This window comes from Mycteria americana, chromosome 7, assembly GCF_035582795.1.
Source record: "Mycteria americana isolate JAX WOST 10 ecotype Jacksonville Zoo and Gardens chromosome 7, USCA_MyAme_1.0, whole genome shotgun sequence".
Classification (NCBI taxonomy): domain Eukaryota; kingdom Metazoa; phylum Chordata; class Aves; order Ciconiiformes; family Ciconiidae; genus Mycteria; species Mycteria americana.
The window spans coordinates 44,637,848-44,665,200 of record NC_134371.1 but is presented as its reverse complement, the minus strand read 5'-3'; the positions used below and the strand labels follow the sequence as shown (position 1 = coordinate 44,665,200).

General features: G+C 39.0%; 2 protein-coding genes across 7 annotated transcripts in view; one reads left to right on the top strand and one right to left on the bottom strand.

The window, feature by feature from the left end:
- NEK7 (NIMA related kinase 7) overlaps positions 1-12,165 on the bottom strand; it is a 70,451-nt gene extending 58,286 nt beyond the window's left edge. For 2 of the 3 annotated variants that reach the window (XM_075508169.1, XM_075508171.1), the window contains exon 1: positions 12,033-12,165. The gene's annotated coding sequence lies outside the window, so the exon portion shown is untranslated. Of the gene's footprint in view, positions 1-7,805; positions 8,075-12,032 lie in introns of those variants that run through there. The other variant, XM_075508170.1, reaches the window with a different exon arrangement.
- Positions 11,201-27,353, top strand: part of LOC142412626 (uncharacterized) — a 50,728-nt gene continuing 34,575 nt past the window's right edge. The window contains exons 1-3 of one of the 4 annotated variants that reach the window (XM_075508176.1): positions 11,201-13,435; positions 19,229-19,331; positions 25,156-26,399. In XM_075508176.1, the coding sequence (XP_075364291.1) occupies positions 11,688-12,566 (879 nt within the window). In that variant the 5' untranslated portion in view covers positions 11,201-11,687 and the 3' untranslated portion in view covers positions 12,567-13,435; positions 19,229-19,331; positions 25,156-26,399. Of the gene's footprint in view, positions 13,436-19,228; positions 19,332-19,607; positions 26,400-27,353 lie in introns of those variants that run through there. The other 3 variants (XM_075508174.1, XM_075508175.1, XM_075508177.1) reach the window with 3 other exon arrangements.

Below are 27,353 nucleotides of genomic sequence, written 5' to 3'. Positions count from 1 at the left end.
TGCCGATTTCTTACTGTAGAGATCCTTCTATCACTGCCAAGAAGCCAAGAATTCTTTTCTGAAGGGCTATTTTGAAAAGCCTTTATAAGAATTTTATTCTTTGATAGCATCAATATTTCTACTGAAAGTTTTGCAGTGTGTTTTAGTAATATGTTTACATATTGAAGACTGTTGACCAATACATAATTCCTATGCTCGCAAACACTTGTTTCAAAATCCCTGGGGAAAAGAAGTAAATACAAAAACCTTTATCCTCTATCGCAGCCATTTATCCAAGATTAATGAAATCTAAGCTGGAATGTTTAGGTGATGTATGTTGATTCAGGAAATATACAACCCGCTCGTCTTGACCAGAAGTGTTTGGGAATTTGTCTTTTTCCTTTTTTTTTTTTTTTAAATTTAGGAAAGAGTAGAAAGGGGAAAAGTCATATGATTACCACTGCCAGTGGCTCTGCCCTCTGTGGCTTGTTTTTATAATAAAAGCAAGCAAACTAAAGAGGTAACAAACATGTTCTGCCATAGCAAGCATGGAAGATTTAACTTGTGGATTTCTTGCTGCTTTTGCAGAGCAAAGGCAAAGATTGGTATTTTCTGTCCATATATGGAGGGTCTTTTTTTTTTTAACTTGCTTTTGTCTTTGAAGACTGCATGATAGATACACATTTTAGAGTAATTTGGCATTTTGCTCGTACAAAATGCCATGGATGCACAAAAATGCCAAGGATGCAAAATTAATCTTTTGTACTGTTAGTTAACATAAGCAAGAATTAGATTTTGCTGCTGGACGACTGTTTTCACAGTAAGGCATGCCTTTCACCTTGATAATAAACTCCAGAGGTCAAAACATAGTAGTATAATATTTATCATCTTTAAATTTAAATTGAGGCAATAATTATTACTCTTCCAAAGATGGTCTTCAAGTTCTAATTTATGGTGAAAAAGACACTAAAAATACTGCCAATGACTCATCACTTGTTTAAACTTGAAAAGCAAATACAACACACATTTAAGTGTGACATGTCTATCGCCTCTTTTAACAAGCAATATGACCACCACCTTCTGCAAATCCATCACCATGATATATATTGGTTCATGGAAGACAGACAACAGATGAAGTGACAGGCGAGCCAACTATACCACCACCACCCAAAACTTCCAAAGTGCCAAACACAACTGATGTTTTTAAATGCTCTCACACTGATCATATAGGAGGAAAGGACTCCTTGCCTTCACCATACCACTTGCAAAGATAGGAACAATGAAAGACTCTCTGAATCATTTATCTTGCAAAGATGACTTTGACCATTTTGAAGATGAATATCATTTGGATTCAGACTAAACTGTACACAACGGTGATCACAGGAACACCAGCATATACACTAAATCTGATACTTCAATTACAGTTACTAATACTTTGCAGGAATGAGAAGACTTTTGGTTAACTACTCATGCTTTAAATCTTTGTCTTTTTCAGTTGATCAAAACAGTAGGTGGCACCTACACATAAAGGATGCAGGATGAAGTACCTGGAGATACAGACAACACAACTAATTTTTCATTTGAAATTGCAGTTGCATAGCAACTCCCATAATTGACACTATTTACTCCACAGACTGAGTCCACCATACAGCAAAAGAAAGTTAAGTCCTCACCAGTAAGTTAGACTATCAAACTGCAACTGCCTGAACTGGGTATAACACCTTTTCCTTTCTTCATATACAGGCCTCACTGTCCTTATCCACTTCCTTAGTGGCCACCTGTCAAAGGTCTCAGATATCTGCCCACACACCTAAAGATAATGCAAAGTTACAAAGTAGCCCAAAATGCAAGGGTGCATTCCTACACCCCATTGCTACAGAAGCTCATGTCCCACAGTCAGCACTCAGCTTTCCAGGTGTTTTCCACCAGCCTGCTAGAGGAGAGGTGGGACTACCCACCACTCTGTTAGTGAAATCAGAGCAGAGGACCTACACCTGAGCAGGAACCAGAGCTCATCACTGACATTTCACTGGAATATATTTTAAAATAACATTTTTAAAAGAAAAAGACGACGTCTGGGAAAAACTTGAAATTCTTGTGACTTTTAAGTCTTGCAACTAAGTCTTTATAAACATGATAAAATTATTTCAGGAGAAAAAGCTTAAATGCACTGCCTAATCGCGTGAAACATGCTTTTTAAACACTAGTTTCATAGGTCAAAGTCCATAAGCCATTCACACTGAAATAACGTTTCACAGTATTCAGGCAATAATGTTATTGCTTTAACAGATGGCAGTTCTACAACAACAAAAAAATACAATGCTTTCCTGTAGAAAACATCATTAATAGTCTCCATGATACCTGATTTCCATTAGCTACATGCTATACACTTGTTTGTTAATTTTGGATCTTAAGTGGGGACATTCAATAATCAATGTCAAAGAAGAAACAGCTATACTTTAAAAAAAAAGTATATACTTAAAAGAATATTCAGAGTGTTACAGTTCTGCGGAGAATCTGAAAATCTCAGTCTTTTTTTCCTGCAGAATATAGATGTAACTACTCCACATAATTGCTAACACAGAAAAACATGAAGTTGCACCACTCACAATGTGCTGATCAGGCACACAGTCACTTTAGTTGCTGTTGACAAAGGACAGAATGTACTATGTTTACTTCTGGATTACACCATCAATTAAGGCAGGTATTTTTAATTTTTACTATAACCATTATTTTAGTTATGTTAGAGCCAAGGCCCTTGAGAAACAGCTATCCATTTAACACCCTACATACTCCTTACATTTTGGTGTCAAGTTAGATTCTTCAGTATCCAACATGGATGTAAAATGACAAATTTTAGATCCCTTAACTTTTCAACTATGTTTACTAACTAAATTCAAAGATAAGGATCATCCTCAGCTGAGGGGAAAAAAAAAAAACCAAAACATATTAATATTAGTTTCCATATAGGCATACACGCTAAAGGAATATTCCCATTTCCTTACATCACATGTTGACTCTCAGCTATCCAAAAGCACAATTTAAACCTGGGTAGAACAATCAAATAGTCACTCTGGTTGAAACAAAAAACCCCCACAAAAACAACAATAACAACAGAAGAAAAGCACATACAACTGTGCTCTGGAAGCAAGGGTTTAGATTTCCAAATGCCTTACTGAATATGCAAAACACAATTACCCAACCCACAACACCGGTGTTAATCCCAGCAGTTTAGGCCAGGGAGCCCAAGCGTGCCGGTCTGATTCCAGCTCTGCTCTCCGTCACTTGGAGAGCCACACTGACATAACTGCAACTCTCAGCTCCCAGATCAAAGCCACATACCTTTTGGGAGGAGACGACCTTTAGACCCAGCAATAATAGCTTCGCCCTTAAGCTTGATGCAAGCAGGTTAAGAAACAGCCATCCTACTGGTTTATAAAACATACTGCCTTAACAGTCATTCTTTACCTCTTTAAGGCAAAAGGTTGGCCATTTGGAGGGAACTGGCTTGCTGGCCAAACCTGGCCCACACTTTGCCAGGTCACCAATACTGATCAACCCTCTTCAGCACCCACTCAACACTGGTATCCAGGGTGCAGGTTGCAGTTTACAAATTTTCAAAGTGATTTTAAAAGCAAGGGCTCAGGACACAGACAGGAAGATCCTGGGTGAAGCAAGAGAACGTTGGCAGCTGTAAACTGAGCATCCCAACTTTATTGTTTACGTTACATTAAATGACAGCACAGCTATGAGTTTTCCAAAGAAACGGGAAGTCAGAAGTCATGTCCAATAAAGCAAGCCAACTTGTAATCTAAACCTATTGTAATTCTTTAACATTAAAATGTAATTTTTTCCTGGTGCTCCGCATAAACCATTGAACAGGAGAAACACAAGTTTTGACTTCATAATAGAAACATTTTACTTGCAATGGGAAAGCCACTTCAGTTTCATAGGTAGTATTTTTAGCGCATTCCTAAAGACCAGGAAATACTTAGAAAACAACAGCCCACATACGGTACCCCAAAAGCAGCTCTCAGAATGCTGACATGTCCAAAGCCTTTATACATTTCCTATATCTCAGTATCTCCAAAAAGGTCAGGAAAACCAACACCCCCAGCAGTTTATCTAAAACTCTGCTCTCTTACTTCAAATTGGTTTTGTTGCAGTTTCCCACACACACCAGAATGCAACTGGAAAGATGAAACTCAACTGGATTGTAGTTTAAGTGCTAAAATACGTTTCAAGAAGTTATTAATCCACCTTTATACCACTAGCATTAAAAACTCAATATTTAATATGGGTATATTTAACACAAGCAGCAAGAGACTCTAACTGGAAAAAAAAAATTTCCCAATAATACGAATGACAGCACAGGACATGCATAGTGTCTTTTCAGTAAATTATTCCTGACTAACACAGACCATTAAAATGAAATCTGGTTAAATACATCCACATTACTATGCTATCCATTCATAAAGTTACACACTCAGCTTAAAGACAGCATTAGAAGTGATGAAATAATGCTGAAACACTTTAAATATTTAAAAATAATAGCCAATCAATGCCATTCCATTAACCACCATGATCTGTTAATGGTCAGGCTCCTGCCCAGCCCACATTGTCTATTTCTCAAAAATACTAAACTTTTTATCAGTCTGCTGTCAATCACAAATTACAAGAAACATACAATCCACAATGTAATGTTGTTAATAAAATATTACAGTGAGTTATTTAATTTATAGTGTACTGCAATGTTGCTGATTATTTAAACTAGTCATTCATTCAATGAACAAATATTTGATATATGCCAAATAATTACCACACTAGTTTATTTTTCTCACTCCGTGAATAGCTAAGTTAGATGTATGCATTAATAAAGCAAAATGCATTTACAATGACACTCACTTGACCTCTGCCAAGACAATCAAGACCTTAATTGGCAAGGGATAAAGCAAACTCAAGACTGGAAGACCAAGTTACTCATTAGCAGAGTAGAATATGTCATTTATCCCAATCGGTATACATACGTATATATACACACACATATTATATATATGTGTAATAATATATAAATATGCACACATATATATACATGTGTCTATGCATATTTATAGTTCATGCATATATACCTACATGTGTGTACACACAGAATATTTACTATTAGCTGACAGTGGTTAAAATGAAATATTTGCTTCACATTGCCAAAAAAAAAAGTCTTCTAAAATGTGAAAAATAGACCCTAATTTGTAAAATTCTCTGCAGAAGCATCTACATCAGAGAAAAGTTCTATTTGCAACTTTTAAAGCACTGAAAGTGATTTAATATAGATGCATATACAGAAGTAGGATTAGTCTTAATTTTAGAAACAGCTTCTAAAAGCCTTCAATTTTTGAATACACTACCAGATCAATGCTCCCTGCAGGATGGCAAGACATTCCTCCCCTCTGTAGGGACAGCCTTGAATGTGGCAACACAAATTCTCAGCACTTGTTAATCTACAAGTAGCTATCATCTATCTATATGGAAATAACCAATACTGAATTTTTCACACTTATGTCCAAATTCCCTGCTCATGGGTGATCCAGCCAAAGAAGCCAAAAACCACACAGACAGTTAAACTGGGTTAAGAGCTGGTTTTAGCAAGAGCAGAAGTAACCATACACAAATAAAATCTACTTACAAAAAAGTAAGGGTTCATATGCAATTTGAACTAAGAGTTCACATGCTCTCTTGCATGAACTCTTTTCACTAACAGTTCATATGCAATTCTCTCATCCATTTCATATCTTCAAAATATCTGGCATATTTTCATCCAACTCTGAAAACACACATGCCAGTCATTGTCATTCCCCAACTACTAAGAGTTCGCTCTGTCAGCGCTGTCTGACTAGAAGTTGAAAGTCCAAGCTCTTTTGCTTCACGAGGCCGCTTCCCTTCCTCTTCATTCATTTGCACAATTTAAGAAGTTGTATTTTGTTTACTTCTCCCTCTCTCTTTCAATTATGTCACTCAAGTAGATTGCTTATCTTGTGAGGTGCTCCCAAAGGGTTGTACATGCACTGACTTGCCCTTCCTTTAACCATTTGTTTGTTATTTCATACGAACTGAAGAAGAAACAGGAAATGAAACTGCTCTGGCAGTAGGCTTCTACATTTTCATTTAACTTCTATTCACCTGGAAAGAAATGTGATAACCCATTTCTTCATACTGAATAGCCAGTTATAAAGGACATCGGTGGATCATGATCATGTCACAGTGAGAAGTTTTGCAGGGAATGAAGTATCATATCTAACCATGATACTATCAAGAAAGCAAATCCTCAGCCCACATCACCCTCTGTTGTGCTGCTGCCTCTGTAAGGATGCGGTTCTAAGACAGCGTGAACTGGTTATGTGATGCTGCTGCTTCCTCTGCCTTCAGCCATGCCTTCCAGACCCTGTTTCTTCCAGTGGGGTTCCTGTGGCTACCCAGACTCCTAGTAAGGTAACTGAAACTAGCTGAAAACTAACTGACAAAAAGTCACTTTTTTCCAGTACAGTTCCCTGAATCGTTCCATTGCAGAGACAAGGACAGAACTGTGATGGCAAAAGATAGAGGGGAAGACATAGCTGGGGATAGAGCAGCCCTAACCTAGATCAGTTAAATCTGTTGTCAAATTACACCTCTAACGTGAAATTATACAAGCCAATCTAACAGGTCAGTGACACCAAAGGTCTTGTTTTCTCTCCTTTCTCTGCCACATGATCCTGCGTAGCCATCTTGAACTCTCTGGACCTTTTGCTGAGCTGATTTAACTCCCTAATGCAGCTGGGTTTACGTTCTGCAAGCAGTGAGCTGAATCAATGCGTATGGGAGTCTGTTGAATGCCAGAGAAAAAGTAAGTAGGGGAAGTTCAAAGATGGGAGATGTAGGAAGGGGATTGTAGGAGAAACAGAACATCTCCCTTCTGGCAACAGCATGCTAGTACAATAGCTCACCACATTTCATTTTACTTCATCCTTCGGTAGGGATGCTAACAAGTATTTAAACTCAAAATAGCTATGACAGGAAGGCAAGAGCCAGCATAGAGAGAAGGCAATTTATTCAACACCAAGCCAAGAGTTTTATCAACAAAATACTGTATGGGAAAGTAGAAATAGGAAACAAAATAAGTGGAAAGAGAATAAACCAGGGTGACAAGTCAAATTGCAAAAAAAATGCAAAGATTTTCAGAGAAAGGAAGCTAAGACATGATTTGGAAATCCTTACACCCTCAAAACCTTGCAACTCCAGTACATAGAGAGGGAGAAGAGCAGACCTTTCCCTAACAGAGGGATGGTTTTAAATGCATCTGTAAAAATAAATTATTCATAAAGAGATGCTGAAGAGATTTACTAAAAGTGTAAACAGCTGAGCTTCACACAGGAGTTAAAAAAGATCCAGGATAAATTAAAAGGCTGGAAGCATTATCAGATAAACCCATTACTGCTAGGCACAGGGGAAGAAATACCCAGTTTGGAAGGCTGGCTGCATACAACTGTGCCACAACCATGGCTGATAACATCCACATTGCTACAGGTGAAGTAGAACACATTTAACAATAAATTCCACATAATCCTTAAAGAAATGTCTAAATATCTTAGAAACCAGTGCAAGACAGCACCCTGTGATATCGTACTACAGGTGTTAGATGCACGTTCACAAGCTGAAAAATATATATCTGTAGTATATAGTTTAAAATCTGTGCTACCCCAAAGATGATTATATGAATAAAGCACTATACAGAAACAGAAAAGAAATGCCAGTCATATTTAACAGGCTTTCTATGACTCTCTGACTAGCATTACCTTTGAATCCTGAAACCATGCATGACAGTAGCGAGTAATCCAGGATCCCTGCATCCAGAAGCAAAGCAGCTAGCAGCCAGCACACTCACTTCAGAAGCAGGCCAACACTCAAGTTCACAGCTGTTTCTATATTTTACATTAAACCACCACTGGCTAACACACACAAGATCCATTCCTGGTTTTGGAGTATCCTCAATGACTAGCTGTACATTAAGTGCTCTGTTTGCAGGCTGCTTGCTGCTCCTCTTCTGAACTCCTACTTATCTCCATGAACTTCACAAGCAGCCCACGTACCTAACACACAGTTCTGAATTTCAGTCAGGGCAAGTACTGGAAGTTCACTGCTGCAAAGACAACTCCTTTTTTGGATCTGCTCTCAGATGAGGACGAAAAGGGTACAGAAGAAGGGCCTCTACAGGACAGAATGCTATGCATCTTCCCACCACAAGTTTTTACTTATTTTAGAATTAACTTTAAGTTCACCTGTGATATTTTGCCTTCCAGCTTTCAAGGAATCAATAATTTTGTAAACTTTATACACTGACAACAGAAGATTAAAATGAACTGAAAAAGATTGGTTCATCAACACTTCGCAGCACCTAACTCAAACCTTTCCCAAAGATTTCAGCAAGGACCTAATCTACAAGCTCTACATGTACTTTTATGACATTGTAAAGTAATTAATCTGGTCTAACACAGATCTAGCTATTAAATAAGACAGCAATAACTTTGTTATAAATCATTCCAAGCAGATTAAAGCAAAGAGGCTCGAATGCAAACTCCCAAATGCCAGATGATGCAAATAGTCTATTTACTTTGTCACCTATAATCAACAGCAAGAAGTCATTAATATCACAAGATTAACTACGTGCAATCAGGTTTTAAACATGATTGTTTACAGTATTTTCTTACAAATTCCTCTTTTTAATGCCTTGTTTAAAATTTTATAACAAATTTCCTTACATAAGCATGTGTTCTGTTTGCCCAACAGGGAATAATGGCACTTGAAATATACTGCATATTTTCTAGCTACAGAAATCACGACTGAATCACAGTTATGTTTCACATGCCAGAGACAAACGCACAGGATTATCTTCACCAGAGAAGCAACTCATTTTAATGGCATTGCTTCTCTTCAGCTTTTTTAACTAAGCTGACAGGAAGAATCCTTTTAATACCTACTAAAAAGGAAACGGGTAGTGATGATGTACTTCACTTGAGGGCTGAGTTCCTTCCCATGTGGCCAGGGCTCAAATGGCGATAAAGACAGCAAATCAGTGCTCTAAAGGCTGCCCTTATCACCACTTTGGTATTTTGGTCAGTTATTTTCATCTCTGTTGCAAAGCACATGGAACGTAACTAAACCGAACAAGTCTTCTGGAAATTAGTCAGTTAACTCCTATGACCATCCATAGTATTAACCTGCACAAGATAATCCTCCCCATCCCGTCACTCCTAAGCACTACTCCTTGGGAATCAGGATTTTTGGATCATCCCCAAATAATCAAAAAAATTCCCTTGGAGGTAGAGAAGTTATTGCAGTTTGACTTTTCTCAGGACACTTCTCAAGGTAACATGAACTCATCTATTCAGCACAGATATTTAGAACAATGTCAAACTTCAGAAGGCAACAAGGCATCGATGGCAATACAACTGGATGTAGGGCTAATGTAAACTCAGGATACTGTACTCAGTTTATTAAACATGGGGGGTTTTTGCATGTATGAACAAATTGCCTCACCAAATTGTCTCTGTGGACAAATATACTGGACTGGTTATGTTTTCTGCAACTGAGCTCGACTTCGTTGCACAAAAAAGGAAGGTATGGGTGGGCCATATGGCTCTGTCTTACAATTCAGAAGGTACCACAGGTCACAGTAAAATGAGCAACTGACTTCTTGTACTCTATTTCTCATTTGAGTTTCTCATATGTTCACAGGCCTTCAGATAAACTCTAAAATGTTAGATTTTTTCCTTCTTTGGAAACAAGTTTCTATGGTGGGGATGAGATCCTACTTGTCTAATTCTTGTAGACCCTAGAAGACACTGTGATAAGTCAATCAAAAAAAGATTTTCAGTTGGCTAAAATCCCTTGATTTATTCTCAAATTATTTTTTTACTCCAATGACTAATTGGTATGTTGAATGCAAGATATCTCTGATAAAGGCAGTATCTCTACCCTTACAGTGAATATCTCTTAAGTGTGCTTCAAGAAGTCATCTATCCAAACATCAAATATTTATAATATTTTCATGTTTTGAAATTAAAGAACAAGTGTTCTTTATATATTCTTTCTTCCAGTATCAAAACAAACCTGCAGGTCTTTAAGTTCTTACTTTAAAGCTGTTGGACACTGCTTGTAAGTTTCCCTCTTTCCACAACACAAAACAGTTTTTTCCTCTAAGTTTTTCATAGCCCATGAACTAATAACTGTTTTCTACTGCATTTTGTCCCTCTCAAGACAGCCTGAGTCCAAAATTTCAAATATAGACATTTCTATAGCACTGCAACACTGAATTGTCTCCTAGATAGCCTTGAAAGTAAAACATTTTTAAACTTCATTCTTCCCGATTTAGTGAGCTGCAAATATCCACTTGATATCTAATCATCCAAAGTGTGTACCTTACAGATTAACATATCATTCACTGAAATTTCTGCATCTCACACTTGCAATACAACTTTATACAGGAAAAATATCCAGTACATTCAGCAAGATTACTATGCATGTGTGACCTTTCCTCGGAAGTGATGCTGCCATTGCAATCTGAGAAAATGGTGCTATCGCCTCAAAGGTGACAAAAAAAAAGTTTTCCATTCAGTTGGTGCAAGAAGTGAAAAAAATTAAGAAATAATTTTTTCTACTATCAAGAATCAAATACTTGTGCAATAATGCACACACACTTCATAACCTTTTATCAGAAGCAGGTTTAACTTCCTAAGTAGTTCTACCATTCAAGAAGTGATGTTCCCTCACAAAATGCAAAGCAAAACAAAACACCTTCTGCCCAAAGAACAATATTCTTAACTTCTGATTCCTACAGCCAAGCAAGCATAGTTTGCAGGGACACAAAGTGGAATTCAGGGCTGGTGCTAGTATAACCAAGATCAGGTGCTACGTAAGTTAAACAGAGAAGCACAGGGCGGGGAGTGGGGAAGGAAAAAACCCCAACAGATGGAGGATGCCTCAATTACAGCGTTTCCCACTAGGCCTCAGCTCCAGCTCCTCACAGCCTCCGGAGGCTGGTGAGAGCAGAGATGAGGAACCGCTGGCATCCCCCTCTGCCCTCCCGCCTGCCCCAGGCGCTGCTGGTGCGGGGGCACAGCAGGCAGAGGCAGCAGGCTCCCGCCTGGGACAGGGCTCTCTCCACTCGCTACCACAGGGCCGTGGCTCCTAGTGACGACGCTATTTTTAGCCAGTGCCGTGCGAAACCCGCCAGACTGGGCTGTTCCCCTCGGCTGCCCCGGGGAGCATCCGCCCGACACCAACCTCCCAGGTGAGAGGAGGGCAGAGGAGCCTGGAGGAATCCAGCTGGAAACGACGAAAAACATCATGGAAAGAAGCTCCGCTTGCGGTATTAACCCGAAGAGCCCAGGCAGAGGCACAGGGGGCCGCAGCGAGCGGCACGGCGGCCAGGCCGCAGGCAGCCTGAGGCGCGCTGAGGTGGCCGGGCCGGGCCGCCGCCGGCCAGGGTCCCCGGCCGCCCGCCTGCCTCTCGACGGAGGCAGGCGTGCTCCGCAGCAGGGCCAGCCATCGCGGGGCGAAACATCACAGCAACCCTCAGGGAGCCGCTTCCCCAACCGCCACCACAACGTTCCGGCGCCCCCACAGCGGCCGGCCCTGCCCCTTAGGCCGCGGGGCGCCGGGCAGGTGACGATACGCACATGCGAGGCGCAGGCACAGCCGCGGCCCCGTCAGGGCCGGCCGCGGCCATCCCGCCCCCTCGGCACGGCGCAGAAAGTTTCTCGCTTCCAGACCCACACCGCTCCCTCCCCCTGAGGCGGGCGGAGCGGCAGCTGCCGTGCCCAGTAGCGCTACGACCGAGAGCCCCGGCGACCAATGAAAGGAGGGCGGAGGCGGGACCCCCGGCAGCCGCCCGCGCGGAGCGGTTGTGGGAGCGCCTCCAGGAGAGTGGGCACGGCCACCGCGACCCCCGCCGCGGCTCCGGCTCCGGCCTCGGCCCCGGCCCCGCGCCGCCCGCCCGGCAGCCCCGCCGCTACCCCGCTCACCGGGAAGCCTGGCTCCGCCTTCTCCTGGCGCGGGGGCCCGGAACCGGCCTCCTCTCCTCCCCGGCTTCGCCGGCGCCTCAGGGCCGGGGCCGGGCCAGACCTGGCCGCGGGCGCCTAGCGGGGCTCCTGGCGGACGGCTCGGGCACCCGCAGCTGCCCCGACCTCTTCTCCGCCCCCTGCTGCTCCTGCCGGGCCCGTAAACATCCCGGCATCCCCGAGGAGGGAGGCGGGGCGGCCGCCGGGCCCCGCCTCGCACCGCCGCCCCGCTCCTGGCCGGAGGAGAGGGGTCCGCCGCCGGCGGCGGGGCTCCTCTCCGTCGGGCCCGCGCCCCGCTGCCTGCCGGGCGGCGGGAGCCGCGTGAGGGAGGGGGGTGCCGGCAGAAGTTTCTGTCCGGCGCTGGGCAGCCGGGACCCCGCCGCGCTTCGCCCCGCGCTGCCGGGCGGCCTCGTCCCGCGGGGTGACCGGCACTGCCGAGCGCGGCTCTGCCCCGGAACGCCGGTGCTGCGGCCGAGGGCTTGGCTGGCAACCAGCTAATAAATCCAGCGGGCATCCAGCGGCAGGGAGCGCCGGCCAGCTTCCTCCGCCTCTGTGTATGCGTGTAAATTTGCAGCTCGTTTGAAAATTACTTGGCTTGCAAGTGTTTTGAGACAGGGACCGTTCATCTGCTGCATGTTTATACTATCAAGTACAATGGGGCCTTCATCTGCACAGGCGCTGCAGGCACCGCAGTAATACAGCAATTATGGAAAGCGCAGCGCTCTCCTGGCAAAACCAGAAGCGTGCAGGAGCAGGAGAAGTACAAGCTCAGGCCTCTGGAAACCAGGGACTTGTTCTTCTGCAGTTCAGTGAACAGCACTGGTCTAAGGCTTTGGCCCAGTCTGCTTTGGAAAACACTGCATGCCAAACAACGTACTTTTCATTTTGTATATAAGTTGTGATGCTCGGTCTACAAGATACTAGGTATTGACTGAGTGTATCAGCTGGAAGTGACTCAAACTCCTTTTTGCTGAACTTGGAGAAATAAAAGTGACAGGAACAAAAAAAGACCAGACTCTCAATGAGTCCTGTCCCACCAGCTTCTACTTTTGCAACAGCACTGGGGTTAAGTAGATAAAAAATACTGAATTCCAGAATACTGCTATTTTTCAGGTTCCTGGAAGTTTAGCCTGCTTCAGGATGAGGAAAAGCAATTAACTTCACAGAACAGAGATCAACAGATCCATTGTTGGATCACAGAACCAACAATGGGGAAGAAGTATGAAAGCTGACCACAATTTCCCCAGTAAGGTTATGGATTATTGTGATCAAATGGCTTCTTCCTCAGGTGTGGAAACCCTCTGTAAAAGACAGATCTCTGGCATTCCAGTGAGAAAACAGTAATTTAAAACTATCTTGAATCAGAGGTACTTTATTTTTTCCAAAGCAAAGTCTCATTTCAGTTCTCATAAGGGTTGGGTTGTTTGGGGTTTTTTTTGTAACAGGTAAGGTTATACTTGGTTTAAGTCTCTTGCAGAATAAATAGGAAATGGGCCCGTGTGTCTGGGAAGAGTCTATTCACCTCTCTCTGTACAAAATAATACTGTCTGCTTCTGTGGCAAACTCTTCAGCTTTGAGAAATCTTCAATATGTTCAATGATACAAAGTCTAGCAAAGTTTGCAAGGAAATTATTTTTTTGCTGGCTCTCATTTCTCTGATGTTAATGTTTTTATTAACCATTCTGCACATTTCCTCCTCGTTATAGCATTGGGTTATTTGAAGTCACTAGCCAAGTACAGTGACAAGGTGACCACTCTGCCTGTGGAATCAGACATACCCTATAATCTTCCCCTTTGAAGTGCATTTTGTATTTCTTTTAAAAAATACAGTCCAAAAGAATAAATAGGAATCATGATTAAGAGATTTATATTTTTTTCGTGGGTAAGCTATCTTGCAAAAGCAGTTTCTTGAGCAAGAATTCCCTGGGTTCTTTGCTTGTAAAAAGTGCAATAGTTTAGGTTTCCCCACATACCTAAGAGTGAAAACTTGATAGATCCACCATATGATGTTAAGAAGTTACTCAAAAGAATTACAATCAGCCATTCCATTGAATGTTTTCCATCTCCAAAAGTCCCTTTAGTCTCAACCAGAAATTTAGTTGTGCAAGACAGTCATGTGTTTGCAAAACCTCTGATGGAAAAAGGAAGAATCGATACTCAGTTTGTAGGTGACCACAAAATACCAAGTCTTATTAGGTATAATTTTTTTGCAAGTAAAGGCAATTATTACTATAATATCCAGCTATTGCTCTTTTCTAGATTCTCTCAGATGGAAAATGAGCAGTTCACAATCACTGGGGGAAACCTAGGTAGCATTTGAAGCTTTCTCTACATTCATGCATTAGAAGAGAATAACCCAGAGCTTACTTGCCTTTTTTTCCAGTAGGTTTCTCACTGTCTTCCTTTGCTTAATCTGACTGTGTTGGGCTTTTTTGTCTTTCATCCTATTTTTATACTCACTGCACTTACTTGCATTCTTTTTTCTTGATTTTCTCCATGCTGTTATTTCACTGTAGCTACTGTTACTACATTTCCGTAGTACTTTGACTTCTCTGTTTAGTCGCCTGAATCCAACAGCTACTTTAGCCTGACATTACCAGTTCCTGCAGCATCTTCTCTTTCCCTTATTCCAGCGTTACCCTTCTGAGAGGGTGGTTGTTTCCATTTCCTTTTTGGTGCTTGAGAATGAGAAAACCTAAAAATGAAGAGGTTTCTACAGTTAATTAGCCCATCATCATGACCAGGCAAGAAGCCTTTTATATTAATGTAACTATAATGCACTCATTAGTTTTAAATTTGCAAAGTGACAAATCTTCCACATACCATGGAAGATTGTCTTGAGACCGGTGCTGTACAAATGTTTATTTATAGAAGGATATTTTTCTTTGCTTTTAATGCACATTTTCAGTTTAATGAATTCATCTAGTATTGCCTATAATGGAGCCTTTACGTCAGACAGAATCAGAAAGGCAGACGAGGCTCCAGAAGATCCAGTAGCCTTAGGGATTGTTATCTCTGGCAAATGCTGCTCTTGGGAGGCTGGAGGGTACACTGCCTAACCAGTTAGCAAAGGATTAGAGAAAATGGACAAAGACATGTTGGAATTAAGGATCTGGGAGGGAGAACATGGCTTATTCCATAAGTCTTACCAACTTCTGAAGGTATTGCCAGCAAATGCTCTACACCTGGAATCAAACAGGCCAGAGGCAGAAGGAGTAATTGACACCATTTGTCAATTGATGCTGCACTTTACTAGCCTTGCTATTATAAATCTATTTACATATCAATATTAATTTAAGAAAGCTCCACCAGTCTTTTTCTGATCATTGAAATCTGTGAATATATATAACCTATAAATATGGTCAGGGTTCAAGGATATCAAAAATATCAAATGATAACAAAGGATATTATTTGGAATGGCAATGTTACACTTGGATTGTCACAGAACTAGAATGGTGTCGTTTGCCAGGACTAAGCTACTGGACCTAAAACCAGCAAGAGACTGTTAGGTAACAATGTAAAAGTCAACTGTAACTCAAATGTTTAGACCTACTCCCCGGATGATTCCTAACTTGCTTTCAGCTATTATCCAGGCCTCTGTACATCTAGATTCTTGAGATGTTCATTAACAGAATAAACTTCAGACTCAGGTAAAATATAGATTTCAAAACTTTAAAACTTTCAGGCAGAAGAGCTCACTAGGACAGTGGAGCATGGGAACAGATGTTTTTGGGGTCACAGAGGTGGGAGCATAACATAACAGCTCACTGGTTAACAGGTTCTTTAGGTTCTTCAAATCAATAATCTACAGGAAATTAATCAAGAGGAGCAACTGCTCTGCTCTAAGTCCTTGAAGCCTGAACAGTCAGGCTTTGAGTTTCCCTCTATCCTGGTTCTTTGTGACTAACAGTGAAAACACTAGGATAGCTGCCTGTGACATGGTAGGAGAAATCAGAAAGGCTGTGAAGGCAGGAGTAAAGAGACAGATCAGTTATATCTGGACTGGATAAATATTATGATAGGTCCTTATACAGAACTTAAACCTTTAGACAACATAAATCATTAAATGGAGCAATTCATCAGAGGAGCTTGGAGAACTCCTGATGTGGACCAAGCAGGGCACCAGACCTTCTTCAGAACTTCCGTATCAAAGAACTGTTTCAGAATTTTGATCATAATATATTCAAACTCAACACTCTTGTAGAAGTGAAAAGGCCGCATAAATTTACCATAGCAACAGTGAACATTGAAAAGAGAACTACATAAAATCAAGGAAGTTTGTTAAAAGTAAATTAAAAGGAATAGCCAAAGGGGAAAACGACCTGTATTAGAATTTCTGAGTAAGTATGTAATCTATCAAAGCCAGTAAGAGGACCTCCGAAAGACTAGCAGAGCTCTACATAAAAACCAAAAAAGGCACTCCTAAAAAAAAATTGTGTTCAAATGAGGAAAACAGAAAATAGCAAAACCTCTGGCAAGCTAAATGTAAAACTGTAAAAGGCAGGCCAAAAGCATTTGAAGGAAAATGTTGGTAATGGTATAAAACTTTATTGTAAAACCTCTTCCAAATGCATCAGAAGCAGGAAGTCTGCTGTTGTAGACTTTGCAGAGTCAATAGATGATCATGATTTAAAGACAGAAGGATTCAACAAAGATAAGGCTAGAAAAATTGTTTGCTTAGGTAGATATTATGAGAGATCCCTAGAGGGGAGCCCCTTATCCCATGCAAACCTGTTAGAGTTTTTGGAAAGGTATGTGGAAAGGATAAGCTTGGATGATGTAAGTTTCCTGTATTTTAAAAAATCTGCTTGACAAAATCTTCACTAAAGCTTCTTACAGAAATTAAGCTGCCCTGCAATAAGAGGAAGGGCCCTGTACTTAGCTAATAACTGATTTCAGATAGGAAAAAAGGTAGGAATAAATAATCCATCTCCACAGTGGCAGGAGGTTTCTACTAGAATCTCACAGGGATGTGTGCTGGGTCCATTGCTGTTTACATTCTCACTGTAAATAATAAAAGAGATAATAAGATGACCAAGTTTGCCAGTGGTACCAAATTATGCAGCATAATGATAAAAAAAACCCCTAGAATTGGAAAACATGAGAGGGATGAAAAGGAAAATTAATGGTAAGCAAAAACTTCTGTAAGAGGAAGAATGCATGGAAAGCTTCAGCTTAAACATAAGATGACTAAGTGAGATGGCTGAAGGGAGATAGAAGATGGATATGTCAACTTATGAAAGGCATAGAGAAGATAATTGTGATTGTTATTGTTTTATTGATTAATATTGATAAAAGAATCATTATTCCTTATCTCCCATAATGTAAGAATTGGGTGGCATAAAATGAAATTAGCAGGTACAAGTTTTAAATGAAACAGATAAAAGCACTTTTCTAGATGGTGACTACTTAAACTGTGCAGGTGAAAAGTATGAGTGGGTTAAAAAATGTCGCAGAAAAGACCATCAATAACCATTTAAACCATAAATGAAAATATTACGGGTATGACCACCAGCTTCAAATCTTTTTAGTGTTCAGACAGCAAATACCGAGGAATGAGATTGCTTTATACTTTTTTCCAGAGGTGATTTTGTTCACAGTCTTACAGAGATGAACTGTGTTCTAATGAAAATGGAGGTATTCTTTTTCATATAAATACTGACATTTTTAAACATTGTGGAGATTGACCATGCAATTGTATATTTAAAGCAGGGCTTCTAAACTTGAGGGCTGACAACTCAGTTTCAAGTGACATCAGAGAGCCCTGAACCCTTAGCAATATTGCTGTGCAGGAATGTGCGGCTACATAGAAAAGTGTGAGAAATATTGCGCTTAAGGAATCTAAAACCATGGCAAAATTTCACTAAGAAATAATTAATACAATGCTGTCAGTGAACAAGTAACTGACTGTGTCTATTTTACGCTACCAACAATAATTATTCAAAAAGCTGATTGTTCTAAATTTTGAATTCAATATTTGAAACAGAAAGATTTTAGTCCTTCTTTCATTTAGGATCCCAAAAACATTATTAATACAATGTATTGTTTCTGATTCCTCCATAACTTTTTGTCACATGCGGGCAACTTTTGCCATTTATGAAAGACACAGTATGGACACCAAAAGTGGGACTAAACTGAAAATTATATTCTACTTGCAGATTGACAACTGCCAAAATAGAATCTAAAAGACATTCATCCAGCCAAAGATCACTGAAATAACACAAAATAAGGCTTAAGTTTAGGAGATTCAAACAGCAAAGGTTAAAAGAGGATTTTCACCAGTAGGTACTGGTGAACAGAGTGAGCATACCTAGGCCTGGCAGGGTGCCTAAAAGGTGCTGTTTGGGTAGAAATTATTATAGTTAATAATTATGACTTAGAACTTTTGTGATTTGTGGAGCTGCGTTCAGGATTTGGCACAACGGGCATCAAAGTGGCACCTCAGAGCTGTTGGTGGTTTAATCTTGTTCTTAAAAATTGTGATTTAAAAAAAAGTCCTCTGTGCAATACCTTTTCCTAAAATTTTGTGCTGTATACATAATCACTCTGAAACATGTTTCTGTTTTCCAAAATTTTCTTTTGCTCTATCACACCGTTATTTCCATGTGTTTCCATAATACATATATTGTCATTTAACTGTGGGAAGAAAATATTTGTATGTTTACTAGAGTTACCACAATAAGCCCGACCTAGCTTGGGCACTAGTAATAAAGAAAAACAAAGTTCAGTGCAGGATAGTTAACCATGGACTTATCTCAGTACAGGACAGGCTATTCTGCCCATCCAAAATCCCACTTCATTGCAGCTAGATGAGCAGGCTTCAGCTTTTGTAACACCCTGGCCCATCCACATCTTCCCTCAGTATGTCGTAGCATATTCCTAGCATTCCCCATGTTCCTTGAAGGCAGGGCTACTCTCCCTCATTTTAGAAACTTCAGTAAAAGACTACCCAGCTAGCAAGTTCAAATTCAGTTTAGAAATATTTGTACCATGCTTGAGTTACACACGATAGCAATGACTCTGTTCAAGAACGCAGCAACAGACATACTTGTCTGTATTACATCCTACCTCAGTTGTTCATATTTAACAAATATTTATCGTAAACTCTTACGCATCAAGCGACTGTTCTTCTGAACATTTTTTCTTTTTTTTTTGGCTAGGACATCCTCTATGTCTGTCTAAAGGTCCAATCCATTTTGAACCTCACAAATTTCTTGGCCTCATGAATGCTGTGACAGTGAACCTCTAATCAGTGACTGGGAGGTATTCCCTTTATATATTTTTAATTTTCCACCTTGTAAGTTAATTGATTACCCTGCTCTGAATGCCGGAATCTATCTACTAGTACATTTTTCCAACGGTAGAAATTATCTAACTTGTTTCTGGCAATAACCATTCATACATGTAGATGTGGCATTTACTTAGGGACACGATTTAGTGATGGACTCGGCAGTGTTAGGTTTACCTTTGGACTCTGATCTTAAAGGTCTTTTCCAACCTAAATGATACTATGATTCTATACATGTAGTTCTTTCACAGAAAAACAGAAGCTTATTCATATAAAAGAAAGTCTTACAGAAGCAGGTAAGCCTTTCAGCTTCCAAATAATTGATATGTCTGTTTGTTCAAGGCAGTAGTGTTTACGATATGACACAGGATTAGAAACTGCCTTCAAGTCTATAAACATGTACTTGCCCATAAAACCTAGAAACTGTATATTTGGTGTCACTGAGGTCTAGATTCTCAGCTAGTGTAAGTCAGCGTAGCTGCTCTGACTTCAGTGGAGTCATGCTGATTTACACAGCTGAAGACCTGGGCCTTAGCTGTTGGATCTGGGAATTTTAACAAAAAAAAAGAGAAAATTCAGTCATGTTTGTCCTTTCCTTCAGTAAGTCATAGCTGCCAGAAATTGTGTTATGCTTGAGTCATTATTACTATAAAACTACAAAACAAAAATGCAGTAAATTATTAAAGAAAATCCACGGCTGTTATATTTTAAGTCAAATAAAATAAATATCCATGTTTATGGATCCATATGCAGAACCACATTAGCTTCAGTGGTGACTAGGAAATGAAGAATTAGTGTCTAAAAAATTTACTGAAACCTTAACCATAACTTTTATTTCCCCTTCCTACCTGACTAAATCCTTGGGTAGATCAGACATCCACACTGTTGTCCTCACAGTGTTGAATCCCTGAGGAATCCATAGAAGCAACTTACTATTTTTACATAGTAACACAGGTAAAATTTGGAAGAAAGTTTGTAAAATATATTGGGATTTTCCAATGGAAAGTGATAGATGAGATAAAAGCATTTCTTGGCTATTTAGCACACAAGTAAATCATGAAGCCACAGACCTCATGGAAGTGGATATTCAAACGTATTATGCTATCCACTGTATCATACCAAGTGATACAATTGGACAGTTATTCAAAATGCACAATTAAGATCATCTTACCTGAATTCAACAAAATATACATCTTTGTAGAAAGGCAGCCAGAGGTTCATGATTATTTAAACATCACTTAGTGTTTACATTTAGTCCTGATACAAGACAAAAAGGTATATACATTGGACATAGGCTCTTCGCCCAGAGATTAATACAAGTCTTTGCAAATGTTCTGAATTCCAGTGTTACTCGATAAATTGCATTCAAATAGCTTTATTCAGTCTTTCCATATAAGCTTGACCAAATTTCCTAATCTCTTGTTCCAGCCTTTCAGCTAGAAATAAAATGAAGATAAAACAGCATTCGTTCTCTTAGCATCCTTTCTCTTAGCCTGTGTCACAACTGGTTAGAGTGCAACTCTTCCAAACAAGAATTGTCTCTCACCATGTCTTTGCACTTTGCCTGGTAGAATGGAGCCTATGCCTGTGCTGCAATGCAAATGAATAATAATTTATGGTGATGTTGGAAGGGTGTTGACAGAAACAGAGCTAACGGCACTAGCGGGGAATAACTGCATTTATAGTAAAAATAACTATTGTCAGTCAAAAAAAGCAAACTTAATTTCCAGTGTTTAATCTTTATTAGCTGGAACTCCCAGTAGAAAGAACATGATTTTCAGTGGCAATTTTGCTAGAATAAGGACTACAGAATTTTCCTACTGACTTCAGCAGACTTTGGAGCCAGCTTTAGAGAAAAAAAATCCACAGAACAAGTGAAATAAATATTGTTGGCATTTTACAATAAAATGGGAGTGCATTTTATAGGTGGCTAGCAGCTTGTAATTACCCTTAGTAAAACTAATCCTTTCCCTGTGCTTATTAAAATGTTTCATGTATCAGCAAGCCATGAAAAGGACTCACTACCAATCTCTTAACTTGCACTAAAACTGGGAAACGTCCACTTGAGTCATAGTTCCCAGATGCCAGTCCTGTTTCTCCGCCTGCTATTGGAATTCAAAGCCTCTGAGGGAATTAAAACTAACACATTAGTTCCTAATTAAATCCAAAAGGGATGTGAAATGTAACCAAATAACTTTATAGTATTTCTTGGGAATATGGTCTCGGGAGGATAAGGAAGGAGCAGTGGCTTTCCATTAATGATTTTTCCCTCTTCTAACACACAGAGAATGTCTGCAATGTTCTTTTGACCCCTTTTAGTTTCTTCAAGGGGAGCACTTGACTCTTCAAGCTTCCTCCTGCAAATACATTTTTAAAAGTTGCTGCAGGTTTGTAATAATTTAATTGGATAAAGAAGTAGTCATTACTATTGCAGTTCTTTTTTCTTCAATTAGTATTTCTAATCATATTAGACATGTTTTCAGTATCCAGAGAGGATGCCTGATCCCTACAGCTATCGTGAACCATTAACTTTAATTAAAATTTACAAGTCTAATGTTGTTACATCTGCTAAAAGCATTAACTGCCATGTTAATTACCAAAATGTTAATGTTGCGTTAAAATATGAATGTTCCCTTTTGACAGTTCATCTGTGGTTTAATTATTTATTTTTGGTAGAGTATCTCCTAAAAAAAAAGGCATAAAAGCATAAATGCTGACTGAAATAATGAGACATAATGGGAAAACTTCATCTAAATAGAAAACTTAATACTTTAGACTACCAGTTGTTAGCAGAAACTCATTTGTATTCTTTGCTGCATCTAAAATAAATCCATGGTGCTTGTGTCATGTATTTATAATTGCGGCACATTCTTTTGCTATTACTTTGTAGGGATATCTAATCTGCGGGACACAGTTCTTAAATCCCTGTAGCTGAGCATTGTCATTGTTTTGGCCCTGTAATAGAAACTTCCCCCAAAACGAGATTTCAGGTCTTAACATCAAAAACTTCTGTTGAATTGCTGAAGTTTTCCCCATATAACTCATTTCAAAATAGATTTACAAAAGATGTCTAGAACTAGGTCCTGAAGTTACTGTACTCCCTATCCCAAGAGTAGAGGATCAAAGTGTAAGACTTTTTAAATCGCTACAATTAAAACAGGTATAGCAAAGTATTTGTAGTAATTCATCTAAAGAAAACAGAAATCTCTGATTAAAGTAAGGCTGTCACTTGCTATATTTCAGGGTAAGATACTCCTCTATCATATTATTCTTAAAGGCATTGTCACTGAAATTAATAAATTAGAAAGTTCCGACAAACCAATGTGAAATATAATTGTTACATGTTTCTCTCACATTGAATAATTATTTTAATGGCTGAATTTAACAGTCTGCCAAGTAATTTCTTAGTGTGATTGTAAATAGGTATTGTTAGATTTCATGCCGTAATCTATTTTTTTAATGTACGTGAGGAAACCTTAATTTTGCCTGTAGATCTATGTTACACATCAGATGCACATTCCTCACTTTGTACTCTATTGAATATTGGAAGTAGGTAGCTGTTTAGTGGCAAGTGCATAATTGTTTTTGGAGGGTGGGGGAAAACATATTTTGAGAGATCAGATGTCCAGGTCACAAATTTAGATGGTTTATTAGAATAATAAAATTTTAAAAATATGCAAGTCACAGTGTTCAGAATACAACACTTCAAATTACTGTTCCAAGCTTATTTTAGCGTTTTTTAAAGAAACTATATGTATAAATTCCTTCTCATAATCTGAAAATGACAAATTCGCATAGACTACTACAAGTTGTCAGTGGACTTGTCAGCTAGCAGGAGAGCATGTATAGCATAACACTTCTTGCTTCACCACAGCCTGCCCTATTCTGATGTCCGGATTTTCTCTCAGCTGTATGGTGGAATTAGGTAGTTCCACTCATAAAATAGGAATTTTCATATAATGTATTTAGAGCTCTTCTGCTTAGAGGTAGGCATTGTGCCATTCTAGTTGGATTCTCCTAGCAGAAAAGTTGCATTCAGTTGTCTTTTCGAGTTAACATTTTAGGAAAATGCTGCAATAAATCATCATTTGTCTTCCACAGAGTTTGGAGGACTCATCTCCATATCCACTTGCAAGGCCTTTAATAAAGGACCATCAAATGAACTGCTCTGAAGCAGAGGAAAGCTCTGCAGTCTTCCAGACCTTCAGAACCAAAGTTGGACTGAGAGTTCATGGAATCTATCCCGCTCCCCCCCCCAAAAAAAAAAACCAACCGAAAACACACCAAACTTTCAAGCTCAGACAGTGTAAAACCCAAGCTATGGCTGGTTATATTCTTGTAGATTTGAGCCATACTGCATTCATGTCAATAGGACTAGCAATGAGACTTACTCTGGTGTGCTCTGAGCCCAAGGCTTTTTAAAATACTACTTCAAACAGAAAATATTTCCATTTAAAAATAATAGTTGTTATTATTTTGAAGAATGTAGCAAGTTGCTAAAAAAATGTTTTCTAATAGTCTGCCAGAAGGCAACCTATCTCCTGGGCTTTGTTTGCTTGTATAGATTTCATTGCCTGCAGCAATACTTCTTAAAGTCAAGTTTACAGAAACTTTTGTCTCTCTTGGGGAGATGAATAACTTCCAAAGCTCATTATTTATTTGGGAATATTCAAGCACTCTAGAAAAGACAAGGAAATATTTCAAATTATTCCTTTGCAGTTAATCCAGTATTAACTTTTGTGTTGCAGAGCTCTAACTTACATAGCTTCTTGCAAAGTTCTGTATTACCACCAGTCATGGAGCATGGAATCCACCCCTCTCTTTTGGAGCCTTCCAGTTCTTACAGCATGGGGAAAATACTGAATCCTTTTTTCCTGAGGAAAAATAGAACCACGTTTTTTATTTGGTTGCTTGTGGCTGCTTCCTTGACTATCATTACAAAGCAGAGTGTGAAGGAGAGTGCTGTACTGAGACACACAGACAAGCAAGAAGCTTGCCTTTTCATCTCTGCAGTTATCATAACTCCTTTTATTTTGTGAAATGTAAATTAACCCCGCTCTACCATGCCCACAGAGTAGCTCCAGCAAAAATGTTGCCTTTTCTCAGTCATTCTGATTAAGGGAATGCAGAATCTTATTCAAGGATGTAGCATTAAGGAAACAACAGAGCACCTGTATTCAACAGGTTCTCATTTGTCACAGAACGTACACTAAAAAAACCCCAATATAATTTGTGTTTAACAGCAATGCTTGCCTTAAAATTTGCATATCTTCCTTCCTACTTTTTAATCTTGTTTTCATAGCACATATACTATTAAATGGGAACTTTAAAAGATTTCCCTCATTCCCCTCACCAAACTTTTGGGTGGAGGATGCTTGTCTGGATACACTGTAATAGCTGGCAATCAGCCTAGCACACTGTCCACTGAAAAACTATGTTATTGAACTGTAAAACAATGGAGTCTTATCATTAATAGTTAATTAAAAGGCCAGTGTAAGGGCATTATTTTATGATCTCTTTCATGATATGTTCACAACAGTTTTTATCAGACAAAACATCAAAAGGCAAGCTGCACAGTTTTGCTGTGCATAACTTTTTGATAAGTGACAGACTCAGCTTCAACAGTAAACCTTTTTTTGACCTTTCTTGTGAATATACATACATTCTTGAATGAACGTAGCGAAAAGTACTGCACTCTTAGTTCTGAACATCTCTCGGTTGCAGAATCACTGTTGTTATAAACCTAGTTTTACTTTAAAGAGAACAATATTGGTCGCACATACCTGATTTTGTCCACAGAGGAGCTCCAATATATGGGTACATAAGACCAGACCACACCTAGCATCAAGGATCTGATTTATATGGGACTACACTATTCACATGTTTAATTAGGGCACATGATTTATGTACCTTCCAGAACAATACAGGTTTCTGGTTCATTATATGTATGCATCCATGTGTGTGTGTATATATATGTATATTTGTGTGTGTGTCATGTACACGTGTATATATCTGTATATATAGCTATATAACATATTATATGCATAATTGTAATTAGCATATCAGGAATAAATACAGTAAAAGTGTTGTATCAGGTTGAGGAATACTGAAGACAAAACTTTAAATTTCAAGAGTGAAATCTTGGCTCATAAAAGCTAATGGAAATTTTCATTTATTTCTCTATGACCAGGATTTCCCTTCAAAGACTTAATTTCCACCTAACATCATGCTTTCTGTTCTAATTACTTATTCTTCTGCAATTACCTGAAATAATATTCTACCAGTGCAACAAACACTGTTTACTTGACATTTAGCAGACATCTTCCATCACTCATTTTTCAGATCTGAAGCTTATGCAATTTTATTGTAATTCTGGACTCTTGAAAAAACGTAGCATCAACTGCATAAGGCAGTGCTTTATTGTTTAGAAAACAAATCTTTTAGACTTTAAATGAATCTTTGTTCTCCGTTTCACATCGTAAACACTGAAATCTTTATAATATCTCCTCATCTGCTCCAAACTTTAGAGCCTCTCAAGGCTAATATGTGGGAGTAATTTCACCTTTTTTGTGCAGTCTCACTGAGGAACAGTATTAATCACTCTTCTGTAAGTATCTTATACCCAGTGTACTCAAAAATACTCTTGATTAGCTCAAGTCTTCTTATGAGCTACTTCTTTCTCAGAATCTGTAAATTTGGAGATATTTTAAGATTAATGCCTTATATTCTTTTAGAGTGTACATTTATATTATTTTCCTAACTTCCTATATAGCTGATTGTATGGTTACATACTGTTACATACTATATACTTAATTTTCAGAGTTCACAGAGGAAATGCTCATACAAGGCCTTCTGTTAAGCACTGATATATTAGGGTTACTACAAGATCTGAAAGCAACCCAATGCCCTGTTTTAAAATTGAACATTGTACAATATATTTTGCCATGTATCGAAATACCTGCAGCAAGGTGACAATGTAACCAAGCGTCTTATGAAAACAGTGGTCAGGTTTCATACATACAGTTCATACACAATTCTGGTAGTCTGATACAGTGGAATTTAATGATTGCATTGAAGCTGGGTGCTATTTTACTATCTGCAAGCTGAGCCTGCAAGTGGCTCCTATTATTTACTAGTGATAGGTTTAATGTAGCATAATGCTGCTACAGCTGCAGTGTTATTAAATAAACCTACACATACAAACTTACTAAAAATAAAATACTTATTTTTAGAACATGCATGCAAAAATATGAACGTATATATTATTATTAAATATTCTAATTAATATTTGTGGATGGACAAACATATTCAAGACCCATCCCTAGTGTCTTATGTTTCTCTTATCTAACCAATCTCCCCCATCTCTCCGATTTGTTCTTTTAATCCTGCCTTATGCGAAGGAAAATGGGAATCTCTAGTGGGGTTTTTTTTGTGAGTGAAAAATGGAATACATAGTTTTGTTCCAGATACTTCGACAAACTACTGCTTCATCTGGCATGACACTACAGCTGAAATTGAATTTGGAGGCTTCCTGAACTGCTCTCCCTAAAAAAATTTAAGAAAATATGTATGAATGGAAACTTTGTTCCAGAATATCCAATTCACATTACATCAGAGCGAACCAACAATTACTTTCCTAATCCTGTTGCTGCTCACTTGCCACTTTTTTCCTAGTAAAAAGTCATTTCAATTACACACAAGCTGCCAAATGAAATCTGTACAGGTACACTGACTATCCCCTGCTGCTCACTGTTCAAAGGATGTTGTTCTTTAACTCCTTATTCCATCTGATTTCCTAAAGGCTGACAATTAAATATTCCCAAAAAGTGAGGTCACCAGAGATAATTATTGTAGCCTATTAAATTACTATAATATGACTTTAAATATATGGACCGATCCTTAATTAAACAAACATCAAAGAACAGAATTCCAAAGAAATCAAACAAGGTACATTAATTTGCCCAGAAAAGACTTTCCTATTGCCAATATTTCACACA